General features: G+C 41.1%; 1 protein-coding gene across 5 annotated transcripts; it reads right to left on the bottom strand.

Moving 5' to 3' along the window:
• C1H21orf91 (chromosome 1 C21orf91 homolog) lies at positions 1–26,271 on the bottom strand. 5 transcript variants are annotated; one of them, XM_030579825.1, is made up of 5 exons: positions 26,153–26,271; positions 24,958–25,088; positions 8,869–9,402; positions 1,413–1,475; positions 1–914 (listed from the first exon to the last, which is right to left on the bottom strand). In XM_030579825.1, exons 2-5 carry the CDS (start codon positions 25,079–25,081, stop codon positions 754–756), a joined length of 882 nt encoding a protein of 293 aa, XP_030435685.1. In that variant the 5' UTR covers positions 25,082–25,088; positions 26,153–26,271; the 3' UTR covers positions 1–753. The 5 variants fall into 5 exon arrangements, with proteins under 5 accessions (XP_030435685.1, XP_030435655.1, XP_030435664.1 ...); XM_030579795.1 differs by lacking the exon at positions 26,153–26,271 and adding an exon at positions 26,000–26,092; XM_030579804.1 differs by lacking the exon at positions 26,153–26,271 and adding an exon at positions 25,980–26,090.
• Between the last annotated feature and the right edge of the window lie 54 nt (positions 26,272–26,325).

Here is a 26,325-nt window from a genome sequence, read left to right as displayed (position 1 = left end):
TGAGGTATTTCAGGTTTATTCAGTTTCTTTGAAGCCATATACTTTTATTAAGCATTGAAAAATATTTCACATATACAAAAATCAACTCCATACACTAAAACCATAATATGGAATTTCAAAAAAGAGGTGCTGTGCTTAAGTTTATTCTACCGGAAGATACAATCCATGCCTGATGAAATCACTTTCTTGAATTATAAAGTTGCTAAAAAGTGATACACCATCACAATTTGTTTAATGGGAAATAAATTTGTCTTTAGAAAACAGGGTTTTTTTAAACATCTGCATCATGAAAGTACCATACACAAGGCATAAATGTTACACAGAATCATTCAAACATTTTATAAAGAGATTTGAAAAAGTACCTAAAATAGTAACTTTTGTTCAGTATAAAATTTCAATAATAAAATATTGCTCATAATAAATAAGGAATTTCATGAATACTGCTATCCTTGTAAAGCTCTCTTGGTCATTCTGTTATTGAACAAATATTTCTGTATCAGTAAGACATAACACCTGCTTCAGGGGACACTGCCAATTGTGCATGAAAAACTATGTCCAGAGTGAACGAAAGCAGTAGATTTTAACATCTAAACACTTGCATTTGTTAGCATCCAAAAGCTGTTGCATACAAATTTTATTTAAGTTTGAAGAAAAATTTTGTTCATCATTTCCCCAAAAGCTCCTAGAAGTCTGTGCAGCTTTATTTAATGGAACTGTTAAGGAAAGTTAATACTTGTAAATGGAATGAGGATCTTACATGGGGACATTTGATTTCATTCCTGCTCTTCCCACCTGTAGACATGGTAATTTGGAACAGTTCTTAAGCAGCTGCTCAATAGCAATGTGGCGGACGTTGAGTTCTGAGGCCAAAGAATCCTTTTCTTGCACTTCCCGAGTCAGCTCTTCAAAAACATCTGTAAGAAGGTTAACAGCTTAATTTAATGGACAGTTAGATTTAAAAGTCATTACCTGAAAATGTAGTATTAAACTTGGTTTTGGAATATAAAGTGTGATATTTTACAGGTGTACAATGGAGAGCATGTGAACTGGGAAAACATTCAAGTACTTTTAGCTACAATACTCCTTGGTGCACAACACCCCAGTAGATGTTAACATCTAAACACTTGCATTTGTTAAATAACCCCATTTAATGTATTTGTAATTTTATTTAAAGTTGAGCTAGATGAGCTTGTTACTTTAAAACAGTTTAAACTCTTTGCACAAATACCTTACGAGTAAATGAAGCAGTACATCTTCTAGGAGCTGTAACCTTTTATCAAGGGGTAAGTGCATTATAAAATGTAGAAGTGTCTTTCCTTTCTCTGCTCTGGAATTCAAGCTTATGTAGATTTCAAATGACATTTTGTGCACTATAAAAAAAAATCAATAAGTATTTAAAAATGCTCTCTCACCCTGGATTTGCTTGAGGAGTTTTTCATTCAGTTGCTCTACCTCTTCAGAAGTCATCATATTCACTGTAACATAAACAAAATCCATCACTATCACCGACACCAGGGATAACAAAAAAGCATCTATGAACTTTCCCAATCCTCAAGGTTTTTTATTTGTACCCTTTAATGTTAATAGCTGTGTTAATGTTGATTAGCAGCAATTTGTCATGTTTGAGATTTTTCTAGCATGATAACTGCACTATTAAGACAAACATCTATTTCATACAAAACCACTTAGTTCAATGCTAAAAGTTGAAGAGTCAAACGTTCAATGTTATGAAGTGCCAGAATTAAAGCTGCAAGAGTAGATATGCAGTTTTTAACTACATGATCACATTAACACTTCCCCCTCACACACACACACACACACACACACACACACACACACACACACACACACAGAGAAAAACAGAATTTTCATATTTTTAGGGACCTCCACAATTAGATGGTGAGCATGAATAGGAAGTGCTATGAAGTTTGTGACCCTGCAGAAACTGCCTCTGGCCATGATACCTTCAAGGTAGAAAGCATCTGTCAAGAGCCATGCTGGCCTATGATGTACACAAACAGCTCAATGGCAACATTTTTTCAACCTTTCAGGAACTCAGAACAATGTCATGTATTTCTTTCTCACAAGCACCTAAGACAAACCCTGTACCACCTTAGAGTCCTCTGAAGTGCCAGAAGGCTGTTAGTTTTCTATTATCTACCCAGCTTGCTTTTCAACTACCAGCACCATGATTATTTTTTCCATGTCTCTTCTTCCCTATGCAGCTTGACTGTCCTCAGGGAGAGGAGAGGGCATTACAAATAAAGGGAAGGGTTTTCAACAGTGCTCAGGTTTGCCAAACTCTGCTTCAACTGAAGTCAATAGAAGGAGAGCAAGGCCAAAGCTTAGTATTGTCTGAAAAGAAAAAGGAAAAAAAAACCTCACAAGAAAGTGTTTTATGTTGTCACAAGTGCAGAGCAGGCTGGGTAGGGGCTGCTGCTGCTGCTGCTCAGATTTCAGAGGCAGCAGAGTGAAAGTGACAAACCTTGTCATTAGCACAGATGCCCACAGGGTGCTGCATAGCAGCAGGACCAGAGTTGTTTACTGCAGACTTATCACTACACTATATACCCATTTAAAAGATTAAAAAAATTCTTGCACTTGTTTGAAGTCAAGTCAAAGTTAAAATCAACCTCGGCTGAATTTAATTTGCCTGAGAAGATGACTGTTATGCATCATAAGAAGATTTTTTTCTTGCCTCATTTCTAGTTAATGTCTTCTTCACAGTGCCCTGCCCATGAGGCCAAGTGAGGAGGCACAGGATATAGAGCAGGGCACACAGGGTTGCTGGTCTGTGTCTGGCACACAGACTGGGGTTTAGAAGGGCTAATGGTGGGAGGGGGTCACAGAGGTAATGGGGTGACATTGAGCCAGAAGCTGAACAGGGGTGGGGGGTGGGGTGCAGGGACAAATAGGGACAGGGTCAGATATGCCTGACTGAATGGAAGAGGCTAGGGGTCAGATAGGTCTGCATGTGGAAGGCTCCCTAAATCCTCCTCCCCACCCCCCGCAAAAACTCCTGTTCTATACTTCTCCCATCCACACCCAACCCCCACTCCTCCACTTTACTCTCTGGCTCCTTCCCAGCAATTACTTCCCTCTCTTTCCGTTCCTCTGTTACCCCTGACTCCCTCAAGTCTTTGCACTGTGGGAAGTATGTTTCTGTATTGTAATTTAAATGAATTAACAACCTTCAGTAATATGCCCAGTAAGAAATCTATTTGTCAAAACATTTCTTGAATCTTTTTGGTCTTCTGTATTGTTACTGACATACTTGCTGACAGCTATTTTGAAATGAATGACCAAAATAACTGAAATTGATTGTTATTATATTGTGTTATTTTGACAAATAAAATATTCAGAATTTTAAAAGTGTGCACAGAATTTTTAGGCACAGAATTTCCCCAGGAATAAATTTTAAGAAAGCTACTAGCCAGAAGCAGACAGGAGAATCCCTAAACAGACTCCAGGTACAGCAATGTTGTAGAAATCTAACTCCTTCCCAGTAGCTGGTGACAGGCTTCTCACATGGACCTTGCTAGTGGTATTTCAACAACCCCTCCCACCTCCCCATTTTTGTCTCTACCCTCTATGCTAGCAGCTGGAGTCCAATGGCTGGTAAATTTTGTTAACATTTTCGAGCCCCATCTGTAATAGCCCAATAATGTCCATAACAAACATATCATACTGCAGAAAAAACTAGGAGAAAAGTTAGTTGGGAGTGACAGTATTCTTATGTAATCCATATCTGAAATAACAGTGAAAAACATACTGGCCAAGCAACCTGTATTTATAAATCCACAAAAAAGAAATCTGTAGTAGGAGTGCAGACAGACGTAGCTATATTGCTACTAGAAGGGCACGTGACCCTCTGAGACCAGCATACTTCAATTTTGACAGACGGCATTTATTTTTTTAACAAAATGTTTAGATTTAATTACATTCATATCTACTAAAGTGACACAATTAACATGCAACCTCAAAACAACTGGTGACTTACAAGCCAACAGTAAATTGTGAGTATGGAAATTTTGTTGCAAATGGAAAATTAGATTTTAGTATTAATTTTCTTACAGTTTAAAGCCTTTTTAAGCCTCTTGCTACACAGAGCCATCAGGAAGTAAGCTATTTTTAACACAAGAACTGCTTCATACCTTTGGTTTTGTTTCAGCAGTAGAAGGTCAGACATGTAAGTCTCAAGATGACTAACTTCAGCCAGACTAACCCACAGGCCAGGTCACACTTTATATAATTCCTTATTTGCTGTAAATTGTCAATTTGGTATTAAGTGAATCAGGATTCCAAAACACAGGTGGGTCAAATAGATTATTGCCTGCTTTGAGATTTGTTGCTTCATTAGATATCAGCAATATGACACACTGCAACAGTTAGGATTATATACTGGAATCCATGTCTGAAATTCAGAACTTCATGAGCATTGTGCTTAATTTATTCACATTTAATACTGTGAAGAATACTTTCAGTTTTAAGGGGAAGGTTTTGTTTGGATTTCTTGGAGAGCAGTAGCCCAAAGAAAGATACCATCTCCCCTTACAGCCAGACCTTGATATGAAGACTCATATCTGTGTCCACTCCTTCCATTTTGAATTCTACCTCTGTCCTCTCCCTTTGTTTTCTTCAGTTCTCTTGCACACACTTAGCTAATCTCTTCTTTCACCACACCTTCCCAAGAGCCAAAAACCTTCCCCACTATTTCATTAGTCCTCAAGAGGGTAGTCAGTATATCAGATCCTAGCGAGCATCCCCTTCCAGCAGTCCTAGCGAGCAATCCAAACTTCTGACACTCTGGACCTGGCGGTGTTTCCAGCTCCCGAAGCTGGAACAGAATCCAGTCACTGCCCCAATCTCAGGGTCTGGAGGCAACCTCTCAGGACACAGACGAACTTGGTACCCACTTTGAGTGCTGGAACCTCCTATCCAGCTGCCTAGTCCCTCTGGGCATAGTACCCTTCAGAGTCTGTTGTTTAGATATGCCCCCATCCCACAACTCATGCAAAAAGTGTGAAGTTTCTGGTTTACAGTTCAACTCTCTCAGGGGCAATGTGGTGATTATGAGTGCTTAACACATACCAGTAGATAGACTTGCACCAATTCTAGCATCACTGCTCTTTCCTGAAGAGAGAAAGCAAGGAATACAGATCACTCAGAAAACACCAAATGTCCCATGTGCAAAGTCCCTCTCTAGCTCACTCTTCCACTGGGGAAAGGGACAGGAAGGGTAATCAACTGTGTTGCATCAGGCAAGCAAGATCCATCCCCTTGTTCACCCTGCAACAGCTTCCCCTCATATTAACTCATGGTGGAGACAGGTATGCACACACTTTTACCATGACATTAATCTCATGCTGCAATTTCATAATATCTGCAATTCAGAAGTAGTAAAGACAGAACCTCCAAATTATCTCAAGGACTAAATACTGCTCCTTGTTCTCAATGGAAGCAGTACTCTGACTGCGGAAGTCATACCTTGTACTGCTTCCCAGTGAATCCCCTGCAAATATGTTCTACTTAGGCTGAAGCAGCAGCATCAATAGATACCAGAGGGATCTATATCCAGCCTTCCATGCATTAGGGGCCTCTGAACTATCCCTTCCCTCTTTTTGTTTTCCTGTGCTTGTAATGCCTTCAGGGTCAGCTTAGTCACCTATGCCAGCATAGACAGGAACAATTCTCCATACATCTTAATTTTAGAATTCAAGTGACATGGGAAAAATCAATGCTAATTAGATCATAGAGTGAGTGAAAAATGAGACTCATTTTTAGGAAGCAAAATTCCATTTTTCAAAGGGCATTTTCTTCAGTTCATTCCCAAGCATACTTTCAGACAGTTCAGATTGTCCTTTCCACATCCATTTAAACAATTAGCAGTGATAAGTGTTAGATGGTAGCAATGACCTACATTCACCATAAGTAAGGCTACAATTTAGTCAGATATTTTTAGTAAAAGTCATGGACAGGTCACAGGCAATAAACAAAAATTCATGGCTGGTGACCTATCCATGACTTATTTAGTCATAAGAACGTCCATACTGGGTTAGACCAAAGGTCCATCAAGCCCAGTATCTTGTCCTGACAGTGGCCAATGGCAGGTGCCCCAAAGGGAATGAACAGACAGGTTATCATCAAGGTAATCCATGCCCTGTCACCAATCCCAGCTTCTGGCAAACAGAGGCTAGGGACACCATTCCTGCCCATGAATCTATCTAGCTCCCTTTTGAACCCTGTTATAGCATTGGCCTTCACAACACCCTCTGGAAAGGAATGGGGTCATCCACACTGGCCACTGCAGAAGTCAGAGTCCATTACTTCCATGACCTCTGTGACAAAAACAGTGCCCTAGCTATAAGCATTAACTTAAAGCTGCACAAAGCTTTCACCTGTCCACTCTGGACTCAGCATTTCTCTCCCTGTCCTATAAGCAGCCATTAAAAAAAGTCCTCTTCTGCTAGAAAGTGAGAGTGCTCAGGTTTCTTCCACATCAATGCAATGGAAGATTTCTATATAGTTACACAAACCTGAAGTGATACTGAGCAATATGCCAACATTAACAACCTTATTTAGGCACCTGAATTATATCATCTGCTGATATTGCATAGTATACGGAGCACCATCAAGAGAGAAAACCTGAGGCATTCATATTATACTGTGTGGTCACACTGTGTATGTACCACTCGACCAGAATACTACAGCCAGAGTTCTTGCTGTTCACTTCTGATTTGACTAGATCAATCAGAAGCACAAATTAGCATTTCTCTACACTACAAGAATGACAAGAATTATACTGCAGTTGATTAAAAGGCTCTAGTCAGAGACTCCTTTTAAATAAAGTACCGTCCCTCCCCAATAAACTGGCCATAGTGTAGTGTTATAACTATATAGCAGTGTTTCTCGAACTGGGGTCGCCGCATGTGTAGGGAAAGCCCCTCGTGGGCAGGGCCAGTTTGTTTACCTGCCCTGTCTGCAGGTCCTGCTGACAGCAGCTCCCACTGGCCACAGTTCACTGCTCCAGGCCAATGGGGGCTGCTGGAAGTGGTGCAGGCCGAGAGACTTGCTGGCCGCCGCTTCCAGCAGCCCCCATTGGCCTGCAGCAGGCGACCCGAGTTTGAGAAAAACTGCTATATAATAGAGTGCTTGTGTGAATTTACCAGATTACTTCCTATGCATATAAGAGTTATAGATCTTATGCTGGAAGTTAACTTCACTCTCCTAATCAATATGCCTTTGAATAAGACCAGTTCCAAAGTCCAAGGGTGTTTGAAAGCTTTAGTGCATAAGGGCTTCTGTATATACCTATGTCATAAACGGATAGTTAAGAGTTAATGGAACAGAAGTACTTCATCTCTCTTTTGCCTGTAAAGGGTTAAAAAGATCAGTGAGCCAGGCTGTCACCTGACCAGAGGACCAATCAGGGGACAGGATACTTTCAAATCTTGAGGGAGGGAAGTTTGTATGTGTGCTGTTAAATTTTGGTTGTTGTTCACTCTGGGGGCTCAGAGGGACCAGACGTGCAACCAGGTTTCTCTCCAATCTCTCCGATACAGGCTCTTATAAGTTCAGAATAGTGAGTACTAGGTCAATAAAGCGAGTTAGGCTTATATTTGGTTGGAAGGAGTTCAAATGTGTATTTGGCTGGAAGGAGTTCAAATTTATATTTTGCTGAAAGGATTTTAATTTGTACTTGAATACTTAGGCTGGGAGGGTATTCCCAGTCTCTATAGCTGAAAGACCCTGTACCTATTCCATTTTAAATTTACAAAGATAATTTTTACTGTTTTTCCCTCTTTAATTAAAAGCTTGTCTTGTTTAAGAACCTGATTGTTTTTTTATTCTGGTGAGACCCCAGGGGACTGGGTCTGGATTCACCAGGGAATTGGTGGGGAGAAAGGAGGGAAGGGGGAGAGAGAGGCTAATTTCTCTCTGTATTAGGATTACTGTCTCTCTCAGGGAGAATCTGGGAGGGGAAGAGAAGGAGGGGGAAGGTGGATTTTCCTCTCTGTTTTAAGATTCAAGGGGTTTGAATCACAGTGATCTTCAAGGGTAACCCAGGGAGCGGAAGCCTGGGAGAGGCAACGGTGAGGGGAAGGGTTTGCTTTCCTTGTGTTAAGATCCAGAGGGACTGGGTCTTGGGGGTCCATGGGCAAAGTTTTGGGGGGACCAGAGTGTATACCAGGCACTGGAATTCCTGGTTGGTGGCAGCGCTACAGGTTCTAAGCTGATAATTGAGCTTAGAGGAATTCATGCTGGTACCCCATCTTTTGGATGCTAAGGTTCAGAGTGGGGAATTATACCACGACAATCTATAATCGTTACCTGTATATAATTAAAGTACTTTGGGATACTTAGAGTGTAATCTCAACTATTTTACTTTGCACATTATTTTGATTTCTATGCAAAGATTTCACTAGTTTCCACAAATTCAAATTCGTTCTACCATTCAAGGCTGTTTGGTCTCTGAATTACATATTTTAGGAACAATAATGAGAAAAAGTCACTGTCAGAAATCTGCTAATAACCTCCACTGGCAGGATTGTGTGTCATTGTCATGTCTGAAACATGAAGAATAAGCGAAGAACTTTCCTCAAATAAGCTTAGGAGACACATGATATGTGATGGTTGGGTTAAGACTAGCATGGAAATATAAAGTGAACACATCACAAAGATTCACTTGGTTGTGTAGACTCCTGAAAGCTAGTTTTTATAGATATAAAATAACTGTTTCAGTAGGTTAGACACTTATAGCTGGTATGTGGGAGAACGTAACTGTTAAGAGACTACAGATGGTTTTACAGAATATACAGACCATAGTGAGAAGTAGAAGTGTACCCACCTAATTCCCCCTCTACTTACATTCGTCCCTGCTGTATCGGGGATGTTGTCTTTGGGCATTGGCATCTGAATCACTTTTAGCTTTTTCTGTCTTCGATGCTTGGTTGCAACTAGGCCATAAAACACTCTTGCAACAGAATGTAGCTCCTGTTTCTTGCAACATATCAAGTCTGAAATCAGTAGATTCTTTTTGTTCCAAAATACTTTGCGAACACTTTGAGATACTCCCAGAACTTCCATCTATCCATTTTGCAGAGTATCTGGGTACTTGGGAGTCAAATTGTGGAAGCAGTTTTCTGTCTGTCTGATGTCTGACGTTAAAAAGCTGGTGTTGAGAAGTTTTTGTGCTGTCTGAATCAGAATCCAAATCTTTGTTTTGTGCATACTGTATAATCCTGTTAATTTTTTTGCTCAAGATACTTTTTACTTCTGCATAGGTACTTTTGGAGAGTTTTGACCGCGGGCAGTCCTGATTTGCTATTAAATGGAATTTTTCAAAGCAGTCTCTGTGCCCCCTTAATGATCTTGTGTGTAGAAGACTGGACTTTGGTACCCCTATAAAGACAGAAATTTAAATGTAAATTGTGTTATTCCATAATACCGTTAATACTTAGAAAGCAAATGCTTACATTTTAGAAGTTAAATTTGTGGTTCTATAATATTGTTTCCAGGACTCTCATACAAAATGTGTTGGCAGTTTTCCATGTAAGTGGATCTGAAGACAACTGAGGCTTCAATGAGCACAAAAAGGCCATAAGTATATGCTGCATCAACACTTAAGTATCAGAGTATTAGACTTACTGTTTTTGTTTTGGAGAGAAGGTGAGTGGTGTAATATCTGTTATTGGATGAGCTTCTGTTGGTGAAACAGACATGTTTTTGAGCTAAACAAAACTCTTCTTTAAATAGTTTTTACCACAAGGCTTGAGAAAGCTTATTACCTATTCATCTTTGGTGAGTGGAAAGGCTGAGTGCTCTACATCAACTTCTGCAGAATCCAAACTTTTACTCAAAACTAAGTTTCTAGCCCTTACAGTTTCAAAGATAATCTTCTAAACATGAAGCTAGTGCACAACAATGCACTGGTTTCACTCTTAGTCCCTTTATTGCCAGTTAGAGATTCCCAAGCTGCAGCAGAATTAAATTAACAAGACTCAAGTTAGTTTTATTTCTGATTTTGAACTTTCGGGACAGCAGGGAAACTTAAGAGTGTCAGTTTCATACTGTGGCTTAAGAAAGCATGTCCTGCTGAAACAGTTTATGAGGAGAGAGTAACCAAAAGAACAGAAAGCTAGGGAGAAAAATGAGCAATGGAGACCTTCTCTTCCTTTTTTTCTTTTCAGCAGCCAGAAGGCTCTGGTGGAGGAGAAACAAAATTTCTCACCTTCCAGGAGCTACATAGGTTAAAAAGACACTACTAGCCAGATACAGGAAAGACTGACCTTCCAAGTAAGGTCCAAGGACAGATCCCTACCCAGCAGCTACAGGTTGGGCTTCTCACCAAGATACTGCCTCAACTCTTCACTGACATCTTTCCACCCTCCATGTTTCATATCTACCACTGGCTAGTATGTGGCAGAAGACAGTTTTGTTTTTTTTCCTGAGCTCTGGTTTAGCTACTCTATAGTCTTCTAGTGTAAACCAGAGAAAGGCAAACTATTTTTCTTTTCAGGGCTTTCCAATATAATTTAAATATAGCAAATCTGCTTAACTCAAGAGGCAACAAGCCTTTCTTGCAAGTCATTAGATCTTTAAGTCATCGGGGAATAAAAAGATCTGTAAGTCAAAGTTACAGTGAATACACTGCTTAAAAGCCACCACGTTTTTTTGAGATTGATTTTTTCAATACAGCCCCCCTCCCCTGCCCCTTTTCAGCACGAAATGCTGATGTTATTTTATGCTTATAAAAACTTCAAGTCTCTCATATCTTTAAGGGAAAGTATTATACAGGTAACTGTATTTTAAGACTCTCTCTTTGGCCAACAGTGCTACACAGAAAAGAAGCTACTAATGATTTGGATAGGAAGCAGAATGCACAATGAAGTCTGTTCCTTTTGTTGGCTGGACAAAAAACGTCCAAAGCAGCAGTAAGGAAGGATGCCCTGAAGGTCTTGTGCAAGAAATGGGGAGGGAAGACAGAAAATGTTTTATCATTAAGTTCAGAATAAATGCAAGTTTCAGTATACAATGTCACTAAGTGATTAAGTTTTTGCCTAGTACCCATACATGGTGACTGTAAAATGGAATGATCAGTTTAAAGAGTTATGCCAATACTTACAATATACTCATTTGTTTCCTCCCTTGCAAAACAAGAAAGTCATTAGTCGATAGAGGATGAATTTCTTGTCGCCTTCCCCACAAAGTTAGTTTCTTAACTATGGTTGTTCGGGGGGTGGGTAGGATGGATGAAAGGAATTTTAAAACCACAGCTTGATGTCCCAAATCTATTTAGATAATACTTTTAAAAACGAAACAACATCATGTGGTCCGCACCAAGGCTGAAAAAAGTCTCCCAGACACAGACTAACTACAGGATTTTTGAGTAAGGACATCAGTCCTCCAAAGTAGTTAATGTGACTGAGGGCTTGGCTACACTCGAAACTCCAAAGCGCTGCCGCGGCAGCACTTTGAAGTGCGAGTGTGGTCGCTGCGCCAGCGCTGAGAGAGAGCTCTCCCAGCGCTGCAGGTACTCCACCTCCCCGTGGGGATTAGCTTACAGCGCTGGGAGCCACACTCTCAGCGCTGCGGCACTGTTTACACTGGCACTTTACAGCACTGTAACTTGCTGCACTCAGGGGGGTGTTTTTTCACACCCGAGTGAGAAAGCTGCAGCGCTGTAAAGCGCCAGTGTTGCCAAGGCCTCCATCTCACACAAAAGATTCCAGATTAGGCAGCAGACTCCATCAATTTGCTCACATATGGCCACAGACTAGGTTGCACAAATGGATTTGGATACTGTCCAGAAAAAGCTATTCCTTAAAACTGCTCAAATATTTAAGTGACAAACTTATGTCCATAACCTCCAGAAATCCTCACAAGAGCGCTAACATGAGAACAGTCAAACATCTGCTGCAAATAGGGATAGAATCCTTCACTCAGAAAAAGCCAGGGCATATGCTATTTTCTTTCCCAAAAGACAGAGAAAGAGATATGGGGTGGGGGTGAGGGGTGTAGAGACCATGCTGTACCTCAGGGGTTATCAAACTGGGGGTCAGGACCCACAGGGGATCGCAAAATTATTACATGGGGAGTCACGAGCTGTCAACCTCCTCCCAAAACCCCACTTTGTCTCCAGCATTTATAATGGTGTTAAATAAAAAAAAACCTCACATGCTTTTTAATTTATAAGGGGGAGGGGAGGATGTCGCACTAAGAGAAGTGTGTCACAGACCATGAGATCTGGTCTTTTGTGAACTTTTACCATATACACCTCTACCCCGTTATAATGCCACCCAAAATAACACGAATTTGGATACAATGAAGTAAAACAGTGCTCCAGGTGGGTGGGGTGGTGAGCTCCAGCGGGACAAATCCATTCAATATAACACAGTTTCACCTATAATGCAGTAAGATTTTTTGGCTCTGAGGACAGCATTATATTGAGGTACAGGAGTACTATACAGATTTCATGAGAGAAGCCAGCATTTCTCAAACTGAGTGTCCTGACCCAAAGATGGGTTGCTAGGGGAATGCAAGGTTATTTTAGGAGGGTTGCAGTATTGCCACCCTTACGTCTGTGCTGCCTTCAGAGCTGGGCAGCTGAAGAGCGGCAGCTGTTGCCCGGGTGCTCAGCTCTGAAGGCAGCACCCTGCCAGCAGGAGAGCAGAAGTAAGGGTGGCAATACCATGCCATGCCATACTTACTTCTGCACTGCTGCTGGCAACCACTCTGCCTTCAGAGCTGGGCTCCTGGCCAGCAGCCGCTGCTCGCAGCCACCCAGCTCTGAAGGCAGCACCGCCAGGAGTACTACAACCCCACTACAATAATCTTGCAACCCTTCAAAAACTCCTTTTTCTGTCAGGACCCCTACAATTACACCACCATGAAGTTTCAGATTTAAAATAGCCAAAATCCTGAAATTTATGATTTTTAAAATTCTATGACTTCTTGATCAAAATGGACTGTGAATTTGGTAGGACCCTATTCAACAAGTAGTTTAGGAATGGTCACTACGCCTAACTTTCAGGGGTCTGGGATTCCCAAAGCCTGAGTTTGTCAACTATGCTACATATACAATGAAGGGGGACAGATAGGTGCATTAGAATGCGATTCATAAAAGTCAGCACACTAGGTGGTTCTCCACTTAAATTACTCAATAGGAGATCCCAAGTTAAGTGTGTGCACTAAGCCCTTGGCCTGTCTCAGAGAGAGGTGCCTATGTCCATGCTGCAGGGAAGTGCCTCTATCTGCTTCTAATTCTCAGCTGCAAACCCTTCTTTAGCATTAAGTTGTTTTTGTAAGAAGCTAGAGTAAAGAAGGATGACTTCTCTCACACACTAACCTAACCAATGTGGTAAAAGTTATTTGCCTGGAACGTGAGACACCTGGTTCAAAACTCGCCTCTGCCTGAGGGAGAGAAGGGATTTGAACAGGGCTCTGCCATCTCTCAGGTCAGTGCCCTTGTTACTGGGCTATGGGACAGTCTGAGGCGGGTCTCCTTCAGTCTCCCCTGCTGAAGCGGTTCCACTGTAGATATACCATTAAAAAATTCACTGGAGCAGGGGAACTGGTTCCTGGGTCTCCCGCTTTCCAAGTGAGTGTTCAAGTCACTAGGCTACAGAATCTCATGCTTGCTTCCCCCCCCTCCCCTCCAGCCAAAGTATTTACCCTCTGGAACAGCTTCAATATCAGGCCAGAGAGTGCACATAAGCATGAGAATGACCCTAGTTCCATCATTTTATATAGTCAATTCAGTTAGGCTATTGCAACAACCTTCCAGGCTGATAACTTTACTATTCCAACAAATACAATCTTATGCATTACTGATTTTCTTGCTCTGGACTTAAAATAACTATCACACTGACCAAATGTATCTATTCTGTGTCAGAGTATGATATTAGAAGTTGTAAGTTCAGACAATTGTTATATAAGCAGAAATTAAAGAGAAGAATTCAGAATGTGTTCTGCACTATGTCAGTTGTGAAACCACATAATTTTAAACCATATGATCATTTATTTCTGTAATAAATTACAGAACTGTTTGTTTTTCGCAAGCACAACGTTGTCTATGAAAAAGCCAAAGACAGACAAAATTTAAATTTCTTATGTCAGTTAAAAACTTTTTTTAAAATTTGGAATTTGAAGTAGTGTTTATACAACAAAACAGAAAAAAAAAAGTGCACAAATCATTTGAGGTCACCTTTAAGCTACATAAATGCTTTGCATTCCAAGATTTCACACATCCACACTCCCAATCTTGCTACATGATTTTGGTGCAACAGTTTCTAACGATCTTTTTAATCAGTTAAGTGATAAGTTGTGCTTTCCTTCACAGCAGCTCTGTCTAAGGTCTAGACCTGATGTTCTTTGGCATTTTCGACTGAAAACTCAGAACTTACAATTGCCAGCCAACACAGGCTACCAACAGACACTCATCCAGAATCAGGCCTACAGAAAAAAGTACTCTCCTTGCAATAGATATTGTAGTCCACACCACTGGCCATCTGCTTTATATGGCAACTGGAATGCCACTCTTGGAAACACACATTCCACACAGATCCTTAAGATTTATTTTTTCCTTTTATGGTATTTCATCAAAAACTTTTTGCAAACTGAAGAATGCCATGGACCAAGCAGCTTAGTCAGTTTTATCAAGAAGACAGGTACTCGGTCCAGGTAGCAATTAAATTAGTTCTTCCTCCACTCTATGGAAAGGGACAAATAAGCAAGCAAAGCAAGGCTCATCAAGGTAAAGGTAAATTACAGCATAAGTTTATCTTGCAATGATGCAATATTCACTAGCCAACTTTTTAACCAGAGTTTCCCTGGCTAACCTTGTCCCGGGGTTTCTTTATTTTACTGTTTAAAATATTAGTCCTTGTGCCTCAAAATTCCTACATGCTAGCCTGCTGCACTTTTGCCCCCAGCACGACTTGGCTAGTCTAGTCTTTAGTGGCCAGCTATCCATCAGTAGTTGCTTTTACATGTATATGTATTACACTTGCCTATCTGCCCTTTCTCCAGTTTTCTGGGAAGGAAGGAATGCTGTAGCAATTAACACAGAATACTAGTAGCCAAACCCCATGCTATCACAGGTATAATTCATTAAGTTGTACATTTAAAAACAGCCAAAAATGGCTGACAACTTAAAACCAAGGCAGTAACAGATCACAAGCCCCTGTGATGATTAAACTTGGTGATAATCTAAACAAAAAGAGCTCTCAGCCATGTTTGCAGGTGTTTTGATCACTTCACCTAGAGGGGGGAACAGTCATCCAAAATTCAAAGGATGCAAAATTAAATCCATTCAACAGGTGCAAATGCTGAACACACAACAGGGTGCTTTTGAACACCAAGACTATTTCACATGCCTACATGACCAAGTTTCAGTGATCAGCAGCCTGCTTTGCTTAACTTCTGTTGCATTTTACTTTGTTAGGTAGCTGTTAAGACACTTTGGTCTTCCCACTCTATCAATTTAAATTAATGTAACAGAATAAGCTACTGCCATTACCGTCAGATCCCAGCAAGCATCTAATAGGACTTCTCGGTTCTAATTGCTTTTACAACTGTGAACATCAATTTATTTCATCAGTAGCTGGAAAGGAAGGAACTTTTTAGTCATAAAATGCACTTTTCAGATACATGAATGCTATAAAGCTCACTAATCCAGTTAATGAAGGCCTGTACTGCAATGTTTCTTCATTAAAATGTTTACTATAAGGTTAGTAAGTTTGGCACTCGCCTCCACTGAAAAATTAAATTTACAGGTGTAAATTATAAGTGATAATTTAGTTACAAATCAATTTAAAGATGTCCACACACTTAAAGTATTAATGGAGACTGTTTGAAAGCACTTTGTTAATTAAACTTTAATACTCCTGAGGGAATTCTGCACCCTCTGCGTGAGTGCAGAATTCATGTCCCCCGCAGAAAAATGACTTTCTGACAGGGAAGCAAAGGGAAGCTGCAAGAGCAGTCATGCACCACTCCCTAGAAGTGCAGGTACATCGTTTCAGGTTCCTCCCCTGCTTCCTGCCCTATCGCTCTTCAGCTGTGGACAGAGGGGTCCCTGTGTGGGGAGCTACTCCCTCATCTGCCCAAGCCCTATGCACCTGGGCTTCCCATACCCAGACATCCCCCCAAAACCTTACCCATAGACCCAGAACCCACCCTAGCCCTCCATACCCAAACCCCACCCCACTGAACTCAACCCCTGCATCTGGAGCCCCCCACACCTAGCCACCCTGCCTCCAGATCCCCGACCCCTGCACCCAGACCACCTCCCATGAGTTCCCTGCACGTAAACCCCCACAGATGATCCTCACCTCCCCTGCACCATCCTCATCCCCACATCCAGACCTCCATGCCACTGACCCCCCAATTAGCTGCACCCAGACCCCCCCCCAAGCTCCATTCCCCCAGCATCCAGACTCCCCTGTTGAGCCCCTCACACCCAGACCCCTCTGCTGAGCCCCAAACTTCTTCACCTGGAACCCCCTGCAGAGTCCCACTGTCCCTGCCGCCCCCCCAAAATGAGCCTCTGTGCATTCAGATCCCCCCTACCTAGACCCCCCCACACACACTGAGATGCCTGCGCTGATTGTCCCACACAGAACCTTCTCACCTCACACCTGGATCCCCCCTTCATACTTGGATCCTGCCTGCCCCACATATGGTGCACCTGGCACAGAGGGGCAGATCTCCAGGGTGTTTCCAGGGCAGGCCCAGTCCGTGTCCCGGGGTGGGTGGTGAGATGCTGTAGGGTGATCTCACACCATCATGCAGCCAGCAGCCTGTGCTCCCCACTGTCATACTGGAGCCTCTGCATTCATTTATTGACAAATAAAACTTGCAGAACTTTAAAATATTGTGCACAGAATTTATTTTTTTGGTGCAGAACGCCCCCAAGAATATTAAACTGATGCAGTTTAGTGTGTAGACCAGGCCTAAGATCTAAAGAACCAAGGGAGGGAGTATAAGACACTACTATCTGGGTATAGTGCTGGTGCCTGTCCTATCCCCAACTTCCATTAATTCAGGATTTTGGGGTGAGGTTACTTATCCACAAAAGTGTAGGAAGGAGGGAAACTGCATTCCATGGTCTTCTGGATACACTGGGACAGTGCTGGGACACCTGTGTTACCATCCCATTAATCCAGTACTCTGGAGCACCCAATCCTTCCTACCTCGCCTATTAGTTGGCACTCCTTTCTGTTCACAGCTGTCGAGATGCTTCAGTCACTTAACAGCTGGTCTGCTTCTGCCTTCCCTGGGAGATCTAGCCCTAGCTATGACATCCATGGGATAGCCAACTTATACTGAAGTTCAATCCATATAGCACTGCGCTGTGTAAACATAACACTTGAAATATATGTTAAATTGGTTTAACTACATCAATGTAACTATTCCCATGTAGCTTAAACAAGAACTAATGTGTTGAGGCCAAAAGCCAGCCATTACTCAATATCTAGTTTTCCTGGGCTGGTGATGAAGCTACAAGTAAAGTGCATAAAATTATTTTAGATAAATCCCTACATATAGTCTTCTCTAGGAGGAGAAAAAAACTGGCAAGAGTGGATGAAGGAAACTTTCACTGCACATGTCCTGTGGTTAAGTAACAAATTTCAATCTGATGCTGTCAGATTTTATATTTTATAATGTAATATGGTATAGCTTTTATTTAAGACATTTTTTATTTTTAAAAACAGACTTGTCAAATGTATTCAATAATTCTGCATTAACGAGATTTTAAGTTAGTACATCTTGAACAGTTATTGTCCCTTCCACCAAAACATATCAAGTGATAGGAGCATACAATGGACTACCTTGCTGGCAAGAAGTAAAAGCTTTTTTGAATTACACCAGAACACCACACCTATTTTTGTATTGCTTGTCTTTAAAAAAAAAACAAAAACCCACATCCAACTTCTGGAGGAAAAATGCTGGAAGAGACCTTTATTGCCAAATCTGATCTCTTAATAAGCGCATGCAGATGTCTTACGCTTCTGATATTAGAAGGTTCCCACGAGCATCCATCAGAGAGGCAAAGCAGAGCTCAGTAGTAAAGTAGTCTCCAAACTAGTTTACAGAGGATGTGTCTGGATGGATGGGAAGCAACTCAGATCATGCAGGGTTTCTGCTAAAGTTAAAGATCCAGGCTAGCTAATGGGTAATACTGAAGAGTTCAGTTAGCTTCCCTTCCTATCCTACAACCAACACAGAGTTATAAAGCGAGGGCGAAGGGTGGGGGCTGGGGGGGAGAAAGTCTGTAGAACTGAGATAGCCAGGAAATTACGACTTAAGTAATCTAACCCTTATAAGCTAGAAACAGGAAATCCATTTTGAGCTTAGTACAATCCATAAATCTTCTGTTTCCTGTAGTTGTGAAAAAGCACTAAATTGTGTGTGTGTGTGGTTGAGCTGTTGGTTTTTCTTCTTTTTAAAGCCATAGAAAAGTTGATATTCAACACCCAGTGAGGATCTACATGAACAGAATTCACCTTTTATAGTTTTCACAGACATTGTTCAGCATAACTAACATTACATGGTTTTAAATGTTATCAGATGTCTATTTTGAAGTAAGTGTTATGGGACACTATCGGTTACTTCAAGCACAAAATTCAGAATTTACAAAAAACTTTTAAAAATAAAAATGGTTTATATATAGCTAAATACACCTCTTTCCCCTAAAGAAGAGTTTCGGATACAAAGATTCCCTTACAGTGCACATTAACACATAAGAACTAGAAAGTGAATCTGACTACACAAACTGAGCAAAGTGTAAGACAGGTGAACAAATGATGTGAGATTATATTAAAATGGAAATAATGTTTGAAATTTACCAATACTTTAGCACAAGTATAGAAAAATTAAGCTGTGACTTAGTCCAAGTTTTTCTTTAAATAATGATGGTTTATAACCCTCTTCCCTTCAAATAAATTATATAGGTAGGTATCAAGAAACAGGGACAATCAAAGCTGCAAATGTAATATTTTGCATATGTTATATGTCTATTCCTGTGTCTTCTGTGTTTTGGTCCAACCCTGCCAAGAGCTCAAAGCAGGTAGACCCCAAAACCTAAGTGGATCCCTACTGATTTAGACCACAAGCTTTTCATGAGACTGACCATGGATGAAATTCTGGTTCCATTGAAATCAATAGCAAAACTCTCCTTGCCTTCATATGCATTTATACAGGACCTAGTCAATGGTCTGAGCCTGATTTAGTGCTTATGGTATTAACTCAATACAAATATTGACCAACAGTTTAGACAAAGCATGCATTTATATTTCACTCAAAGGCTAAAATCCCTAGTAGTTCAAAGGAATTCTTTTAAATGAGTAAAAATGCCATTTAATATGAACAAGAACAGTGACTGGGGAGGGGCGCAGAATAACTCGCCTGCTCACTCACAAAAGGTTGTGAACGACATTTAAAATTTGAGTACAGATATCCTTATGATTATGTACTGCCATCTGAGCTAATGTCCAAACATGCTAATAAACATTTAACTCCTAAAAACAGCCTCAGAAAAGCAGAAGTTGAAACGTACTGAAACCCTAACACCAATCCAGGAAACAACCTAATGACAGACTGGAAAGTTCCCAGCCTACGAGCTAGATGAAAACAAACTACCTTTTTAATTCTACTTAACTAAGGCCCAAGGATGCAGTCATTATCCATGCAAATGAACTCCTATGGTTGTTTGGAATCTCATTTCAGTTTTAGGGCTCTGCATGAGTATAATGTTCCATCCATACTAACCAACTGGTTTATGGTTAATTAAAAAGTCAGCCTAGCTATCTGTACTTTCTGTATTATTTAATCTACATACATTTGATGTTCTACAATAATTCTGATTTTCTTATTGTTTTAATCTCATGCCAAATAAGTTTAGTTTTGCTTAAGATGTGTGGAATTGGTACAGGCAGTTTTAGGAAAAAATGCTGTCAAATACTCCCCAGGGAAGACAGACCTCTGACCTTAAAGTAGACCAAGTCAAGCGAGAAAGCTTGGGTCCTTTGTGAAATATGAGGGAAATGAAAACTCATTTCCAGAAAGTGTTGAGGGGAAGCTGACACGGGCTACTGTGGACACTGGAAATGCTTATTACCTTGCAAAGGTACTAAGCACAGTTACATGTATTGAAAGTTTGTTTTAAAATACAAGTGGCTTATTTGTTTTATTGAGAGGGAACAGTTTATACGTAAACTGCTTATCTAAATATAAATTCAGATATTAAGTTAAACCAAACATATACAATAGTTAGAACAAATATCTCTTTCCTAGCTATCAGTTTCGTTTCTGAAGAACTGTAAAAGTGCTTGCTTACTTTCCATGCTGAATAGCTAACACTCACATAGAAAAAAACACCCAATAAACTAAGTCTTTGCAAGTTTAAATCTGAGTGCCTGATGCCATCCAGTTCAAATAAAAAGCAGCAACTAAATTTTAAAAAAAAGTCTTGACATTTCTGACATTCTGCATCTCATAATTTATAACGATTCAGTGCAAGAAAATTAGCAATTACAAATGATTGCTGATTTCTTGTGCAAGTAGTGACTGAGGACAGAATGATACAAATGTAAAACTAGTATGAAAATTCCAGATGCATTTTGTTTTACAGAAGTTTGTGGATTACTCAATGTGTTCCCCTCCCAAGTCTTGAACAACTGAAGACCACTACTATTTGCCTACATTCCAAATGTCAGACTGTTCTGAAAGCCAATGGTCTAAGAAGTGGTAGTGAAAGTAACTTAATATCACTTCAAGGTAGAAAACATCTAGTGATCAGGGCACTGGGCTGGGACTCAGGATACCAGGATTCATTTTCTGGCTCAGCCACAGACTTTCAGTGAGGCTTCAGAAAAAAAATCACTTATTTTATTTTGTGCCTCAGTTCAGCTTCCCCTCTGTAAATATGTATAGTACTTCCCAAATTCATAGGGGCATACTGAGGGCAAAAGGCAGTAGTTATGAAGTCCTCAGATTCTATGGTGATAAGGGCATCAACACTTAAATAAATATTTCTAGATTGATAAGTATATGAACCTAAACACATCACACTTACCTTAAACAAAAAATAGTTTTAAGTAGCTGTTTCTTTAGGCTTGTTGTAAAACAAATCTTAAAAAGAAAGGCTATATATAACAAAGACTTTTGTGCAGCAATCTTAGTAACTCTAATATTATTCAAAATTACCAGAAATAAATGCATGTTGTTGCAATCATATTAAATGAGTGTTTTTATAAAGATATATTTATCCACTACTGTGTCAGATTCAAGCTCACCTGCTCAAAACAAAGCATAGAGACACAAGTGCATACAGTAATCTCACAATAAAAGCAGAAACATTTTTATATCAAGGCTCCTACCAGCAAGAAGCAAGCGTCTGAATATCAAAGTCATTTATGTTCACAAGTCATGCACAGCAGTTACACTGCAACAGAAGCACTGAACTGCAAATAAAAGTATTTGGTGGATTATGGCACCAGGTTTTCTTTAATCCTAAAGTGCAGGTGGTGGCATTAAAATATAACCAGAAAGAGAAATCTAAGTCTATCAGTTATTTTAAAAACTATGAAAAAAATCCAAGTTTTAAAGTACACTGACAATATCCTTTAATTCAAAGCAACTGTCCAGTTTCATCACCAGAAGATGAAGCTACAGTAGGAAGCCTTTTCCACATAAAAAGGGAAGGCAGATGGTGCAGTGCTACTGAAGTATTAAACACAAGTGCTTGCTAGATTAAGATGTGTACTACATTTTTTACTGAATGAGTGACAACATTAAAAGCTGTTTTATTTTAATTTTTACCAAAATGAGTTGAGAGTAAGTACATTAAAGCGACACAGACTGACCAATATATTTTCTGGATTCTAAGAGATAGGAGTACAACTGCCATTCTTTAGTATTATGTATGTATTAAAACTACAATTAGAACTGGAAACAGAGCGTATTTTTATATACGCCGCTACCTCGATATAACACAAATTTGGATATAACGCAATAAAACAGTGCTGGGGGGGCCACATTCCAGTGGGTCAAAGCAAGGTTAATATAACATGGTTTCATCTATAACGCGGTAAGATTTTTTGGCTCCCAAGGACAACATTATATTGAGGTAGAGGTGTATAATTATAGACAGCAAGCAGTCACACCAGTTTCACTCTTCTGGCATTCAATAAATCTTGAGGAACAGCAAAGGCATTGGAGACCTTGATCTCAACTTCAACAGTGCTCCTTGACTCTCCCAAAAACCCCTCTAAGGCCTTTACAAGCTCGGTCAAAAACTCAACAGCATTTCTTTGTAATGTGGTAACTTTTGAATGCAGCATCTGACTAATTCAAATATTTCAGGGAACATTCTACGCAGACTGGAACAAGATTGATTTAGGATAAACTGCAAGACAAATGGGAAACACATGAAGCTGCTGCCAGCTCGAAAGCAAATCTTCAATCACCTCTACAATTGTCTATAGCAGGGATCAGCAACTGTCGGCCTGCGGCTCACCAGGGTAAGCCCCCTGGCGGGTTGGGTCGGTTTGTTTACCTGTGCAAGCGGCAGGTAATCAAACCAGCCCAGCCCACCAAGGGGCTTACTCTGGCACACTGCATGCCAAAGGTTGCCGATCCCTAGTCTATAGATTAAAAAAAAAACTCTGGTTGATAGCATCCATCAACGTCTTCCAAAATAACAATACCCTATTTCATCTCCGCTCAGCATCCCAATAGTTTAACTCATTGATACCATGAATGACTTATCACCCAGACAGAAATAAGAAAGGGGGGGGGGGGGGGAGGAATGGATGCATATGGAGGCATGTGCACACAGTCCTTCATCTGAGTGGAGAACGGGGACCCAGGTATGGGGCAGCAGAAAGTGCCCCTCGCATGGGGGAAGAGGGAAAATGAGCGTTTATTATATACAGCCCTTGCTATCTAGGGAGGAGGAAATGGGAAGCACACCACTAGCCATCGTAGGGCAAATGGGGAACTCACAGAACCTCTGGTGGGGGGAGGAGATTGGAGAGGTGCAGGGAGTCCCTGAAAGTGAGACCAGGAATATGGCACACTGGGATTTTTGAAGTACATAAGCTATGAAGTTTGTGACCCTCCACCCCTCCTTAATGTTAAATGCAATCGATTAGTTCCTTCCTATATCAAAAAGAAAGATGAAGGACAAGATGCTACTACTTAGTGTGCCCTTCGTGCTGTTCTAACTTCATACATTGCATACCAATGAACTTGTTCCCTTTCAGTCGCCCATGGCTGATGCAGGCCAGATCTACACTAGACTTCTGCCGGCATAGCTATATTGGTCATCAGCTTGGCATGCTGTAATCCCTGACCAACATCGCTGTGCCAGCAAAAGCCCACACTGTAGAAGCAGCTTTACTGGAAAATCTGCACTTTTACAGGCATAGCGTGTTTCACTCTTTGGGGATTGCTTTATTGTACCAGTACTAAGTGCACCTTTGCCAATACAGCTGCATCCAGACCAGGAGCACTTCGCCAGCATTGTATAATGGTATTCTTATACTAGTAAAGTACTCCTAATGCAGGCATGGCCTGGGATCACCCCTGCTAAACAAGTACTTCTGGGATGGGTAGATCTATCCATTATATAATCAGACTGGATTACTTTTGTTGTTCAAGTCTGTCAGCAATGTGATGCTACAAAGCATTTATGGTGTATCAAAATGGAAGAGTTCTAATTTGCAGCACTCTCTTTTGTGGTGCAATTTAATTCATACACAGAAGAGTACAATAAAGTAAAACTTGACACTTTAAAACAAGGCTGTTCAGTCCCACAAAAACATCCACATACGTGGAACCTTGAAGCTGCAGGCAATGTCCCTGCCCTCAATGTGGTTGTTTAGATTATTCCTATGAAATCTGATGTTTTAACCTATCAGGAAATGTGTTGTGCTTACACTTTACAATCTGATAATTATGTAATTATGTTAGTTCATTTGTAAACTCTTAGAGGAACAGAGTATACGTTCTGAAGTACACGTCTGTACAGTGCCAAACACATGAGATTGAACAAATACTATTGCAATGGTTTGGACACCTGTCCACAATGAACTCGGAAAAGATAACATACATGGTGATACATACCAGAGGACAAGGAACTAGAAATAGATGAAGACCAAAGATGTGCTGGATAGACACAGTGAATGACAGGGAACAAAAAGGTTTAAAGATGAACAAAGCCATGAAGCCACAAAAAGACAGGAAGTGGTGGAAAGATTTAATTCAGCCCAATCACTGCTGCTGAGCTCACGGGCAGGAATCAAAGAAAATCAAAGAAGAAAAGACCATGCTTAGCATAGGTGGCCACCCATCTCTGACTGGGAACTTGAGGTGCTACCACTTTACAAATATACTTTCCCAAAATAAATAGAAAAACATCCATTATACAATTTCTCTCGGTATTCTGAAAAGCATTTCCTGTTATTAGATATTATTTATCACTGCAAGTATAAAATATTATTCAGAAAAATTGATTGTATACTAAATTTTTGTTTATCCAAAAGCCTAGCCAAGCTGATTTTTATAGTACATAAAGAAATCTAATTGAAACATGAAAAACAAAGGGTAATAATGGAAGTTATCTACTCAGGAAGAAGTTATTTAGAATGGCAAAAAGTATGTTAAATATTCAGGGTTTGGAAGCCTTGAGGAAGTATGTCCATAAAATTATCACACAGTTACTTAGAAATAGTGTAAAATTATGCATTACATCTACAAATTTGCTGATAACTATTTATGCACGAAGGGATACAGACAAGAGTTTGTTTCTCACTGGCTTCAAGCCACCAAGTCACTTCCCTTTTTTAAATTTTGTGTTGGAACTTTCTTTTTCTCTAACTCAATGCAAGGTACTCTGGGACATTTAGAATGAAGTACACTTTATTGAGCTAAGTTGTACTGATTTCTTACCTTCAATGTTTAACTCAAAACAGACGTGGCAAAATGAAAGTGTTTCTTTTTCTGTTCCCAGTTTACACACGCTGCAAACATTATCATCATTCAAGTCAATGTTAACAAACTGCTCTTCATTCATAGTGCCCCTAGGAGAAAGGCAAAGGTGATAGCATTATTTCAGAACATTATACTATCCCTTTTGTCAAAATGGGAAAGAAATATATTCTGCATTTCTTGACAAGATAACAAAACCCAATATTCAGTCAATATGAATCCACATTTACTACAGAAACCCTGTGGTTCCTGAAAGTGGTTTGAGTTCTGAACACAGATGCACTTAAGAAAATAAAGGCTACAAACTAATTTATGCAGTATTATTGTTTTATGCATCAGAGTGTAACTTCCAAAAGCAATATAAGCAATCAGATGTCTGTCCCTTTTCATATTTTGTGTGTTCACATAATTTAAACAACATGAACACACTGGAAGGACTAAAGTGGTTTCTATATGCGTTCTGTTAACTCCACTGTATAAACATTTTAATGAAACTAGATAAATTTAAATAAATCACGTCCTTCTTCGTAACTCTCTAGTCAGACACTAGACAACAACAAAGCATTTCCAACCACACGCGATGGTGTCCTCCCCACCCACGGTGTCCGATGGCACAGCGAGTTCACGCAGGTTTCCTCTGGCAGCCCCGGCAGATGCTGCAGCCAGGAGCCTGCCGGGACAGAGACGATCACGAGCCCCGGCTCTGAAACCAGCGCCTGGAAACTTTACAGAGATTCCCAGCAGCAGGAAACGGACCTGCGGGCAGCACCCGCGGGTGAGGCAGGCAGGGAGCGACCCCCCAGGCAGCGAAGTGGCCGGCACGGGGCGCAGCAGGTTCCCAGAGCCGAGCCCCAGGGCCCCGGCTGGACTCGCGGGGGCGGCAGAGGAACGGGGCCAGGCCCGCCGAGCGCGGCCGGGACAGACAGACAGACAGACAGAGCCAGCCCGCCCGCCGCCTCCTCGCCCCCGTACGGACCCCGCCCCGCCGCGCAGAGCCCCTCACCGCTGCGCTGCTCCCCGCGTCTCTCGGGCCGGCAGCTCCCCGCCCCTCTCCCCTATTGTTAGCGGCGCGGCGGGCGGGCTCCCCGAGGCCTCGCCCGCGCGCTTCCGGGAGAGACCATCGCTCTACAGAGAAAGGGGGGAGAGGGTCGATTACCGTGGTCCCAGCTCTCTACCTGGCTCCCGTCACGCCCGCCCCGGGCGGGTTCGAGGACAAAAAGCCCCTCCCCTGCCCTTCTCTCTCGCGGGCCAGGTATAATGTGGAATAATGCTCCCCGTGTGCAGCAGTTGGACTCGCCCAGCACATTGTGACGTTGCTTCCCACACACG

Source organism: Gopherus evgoodei, chromosome 1 (assembly GCF_007399415.2).
Source record: "Gopherus evgoodei ecotype Sinaloan lineage chromosome 1, rGopEvg1_v1.p, whole genome shotgun sequence".
NCBI lineage: Eukaryota > Metazoa > Chordata > Testudines > Testudinidae > Gopherus > Gopherus evgoodei.
This window is presented reverse-complemented; position numbering and strand designations above follow the sequence as displayed.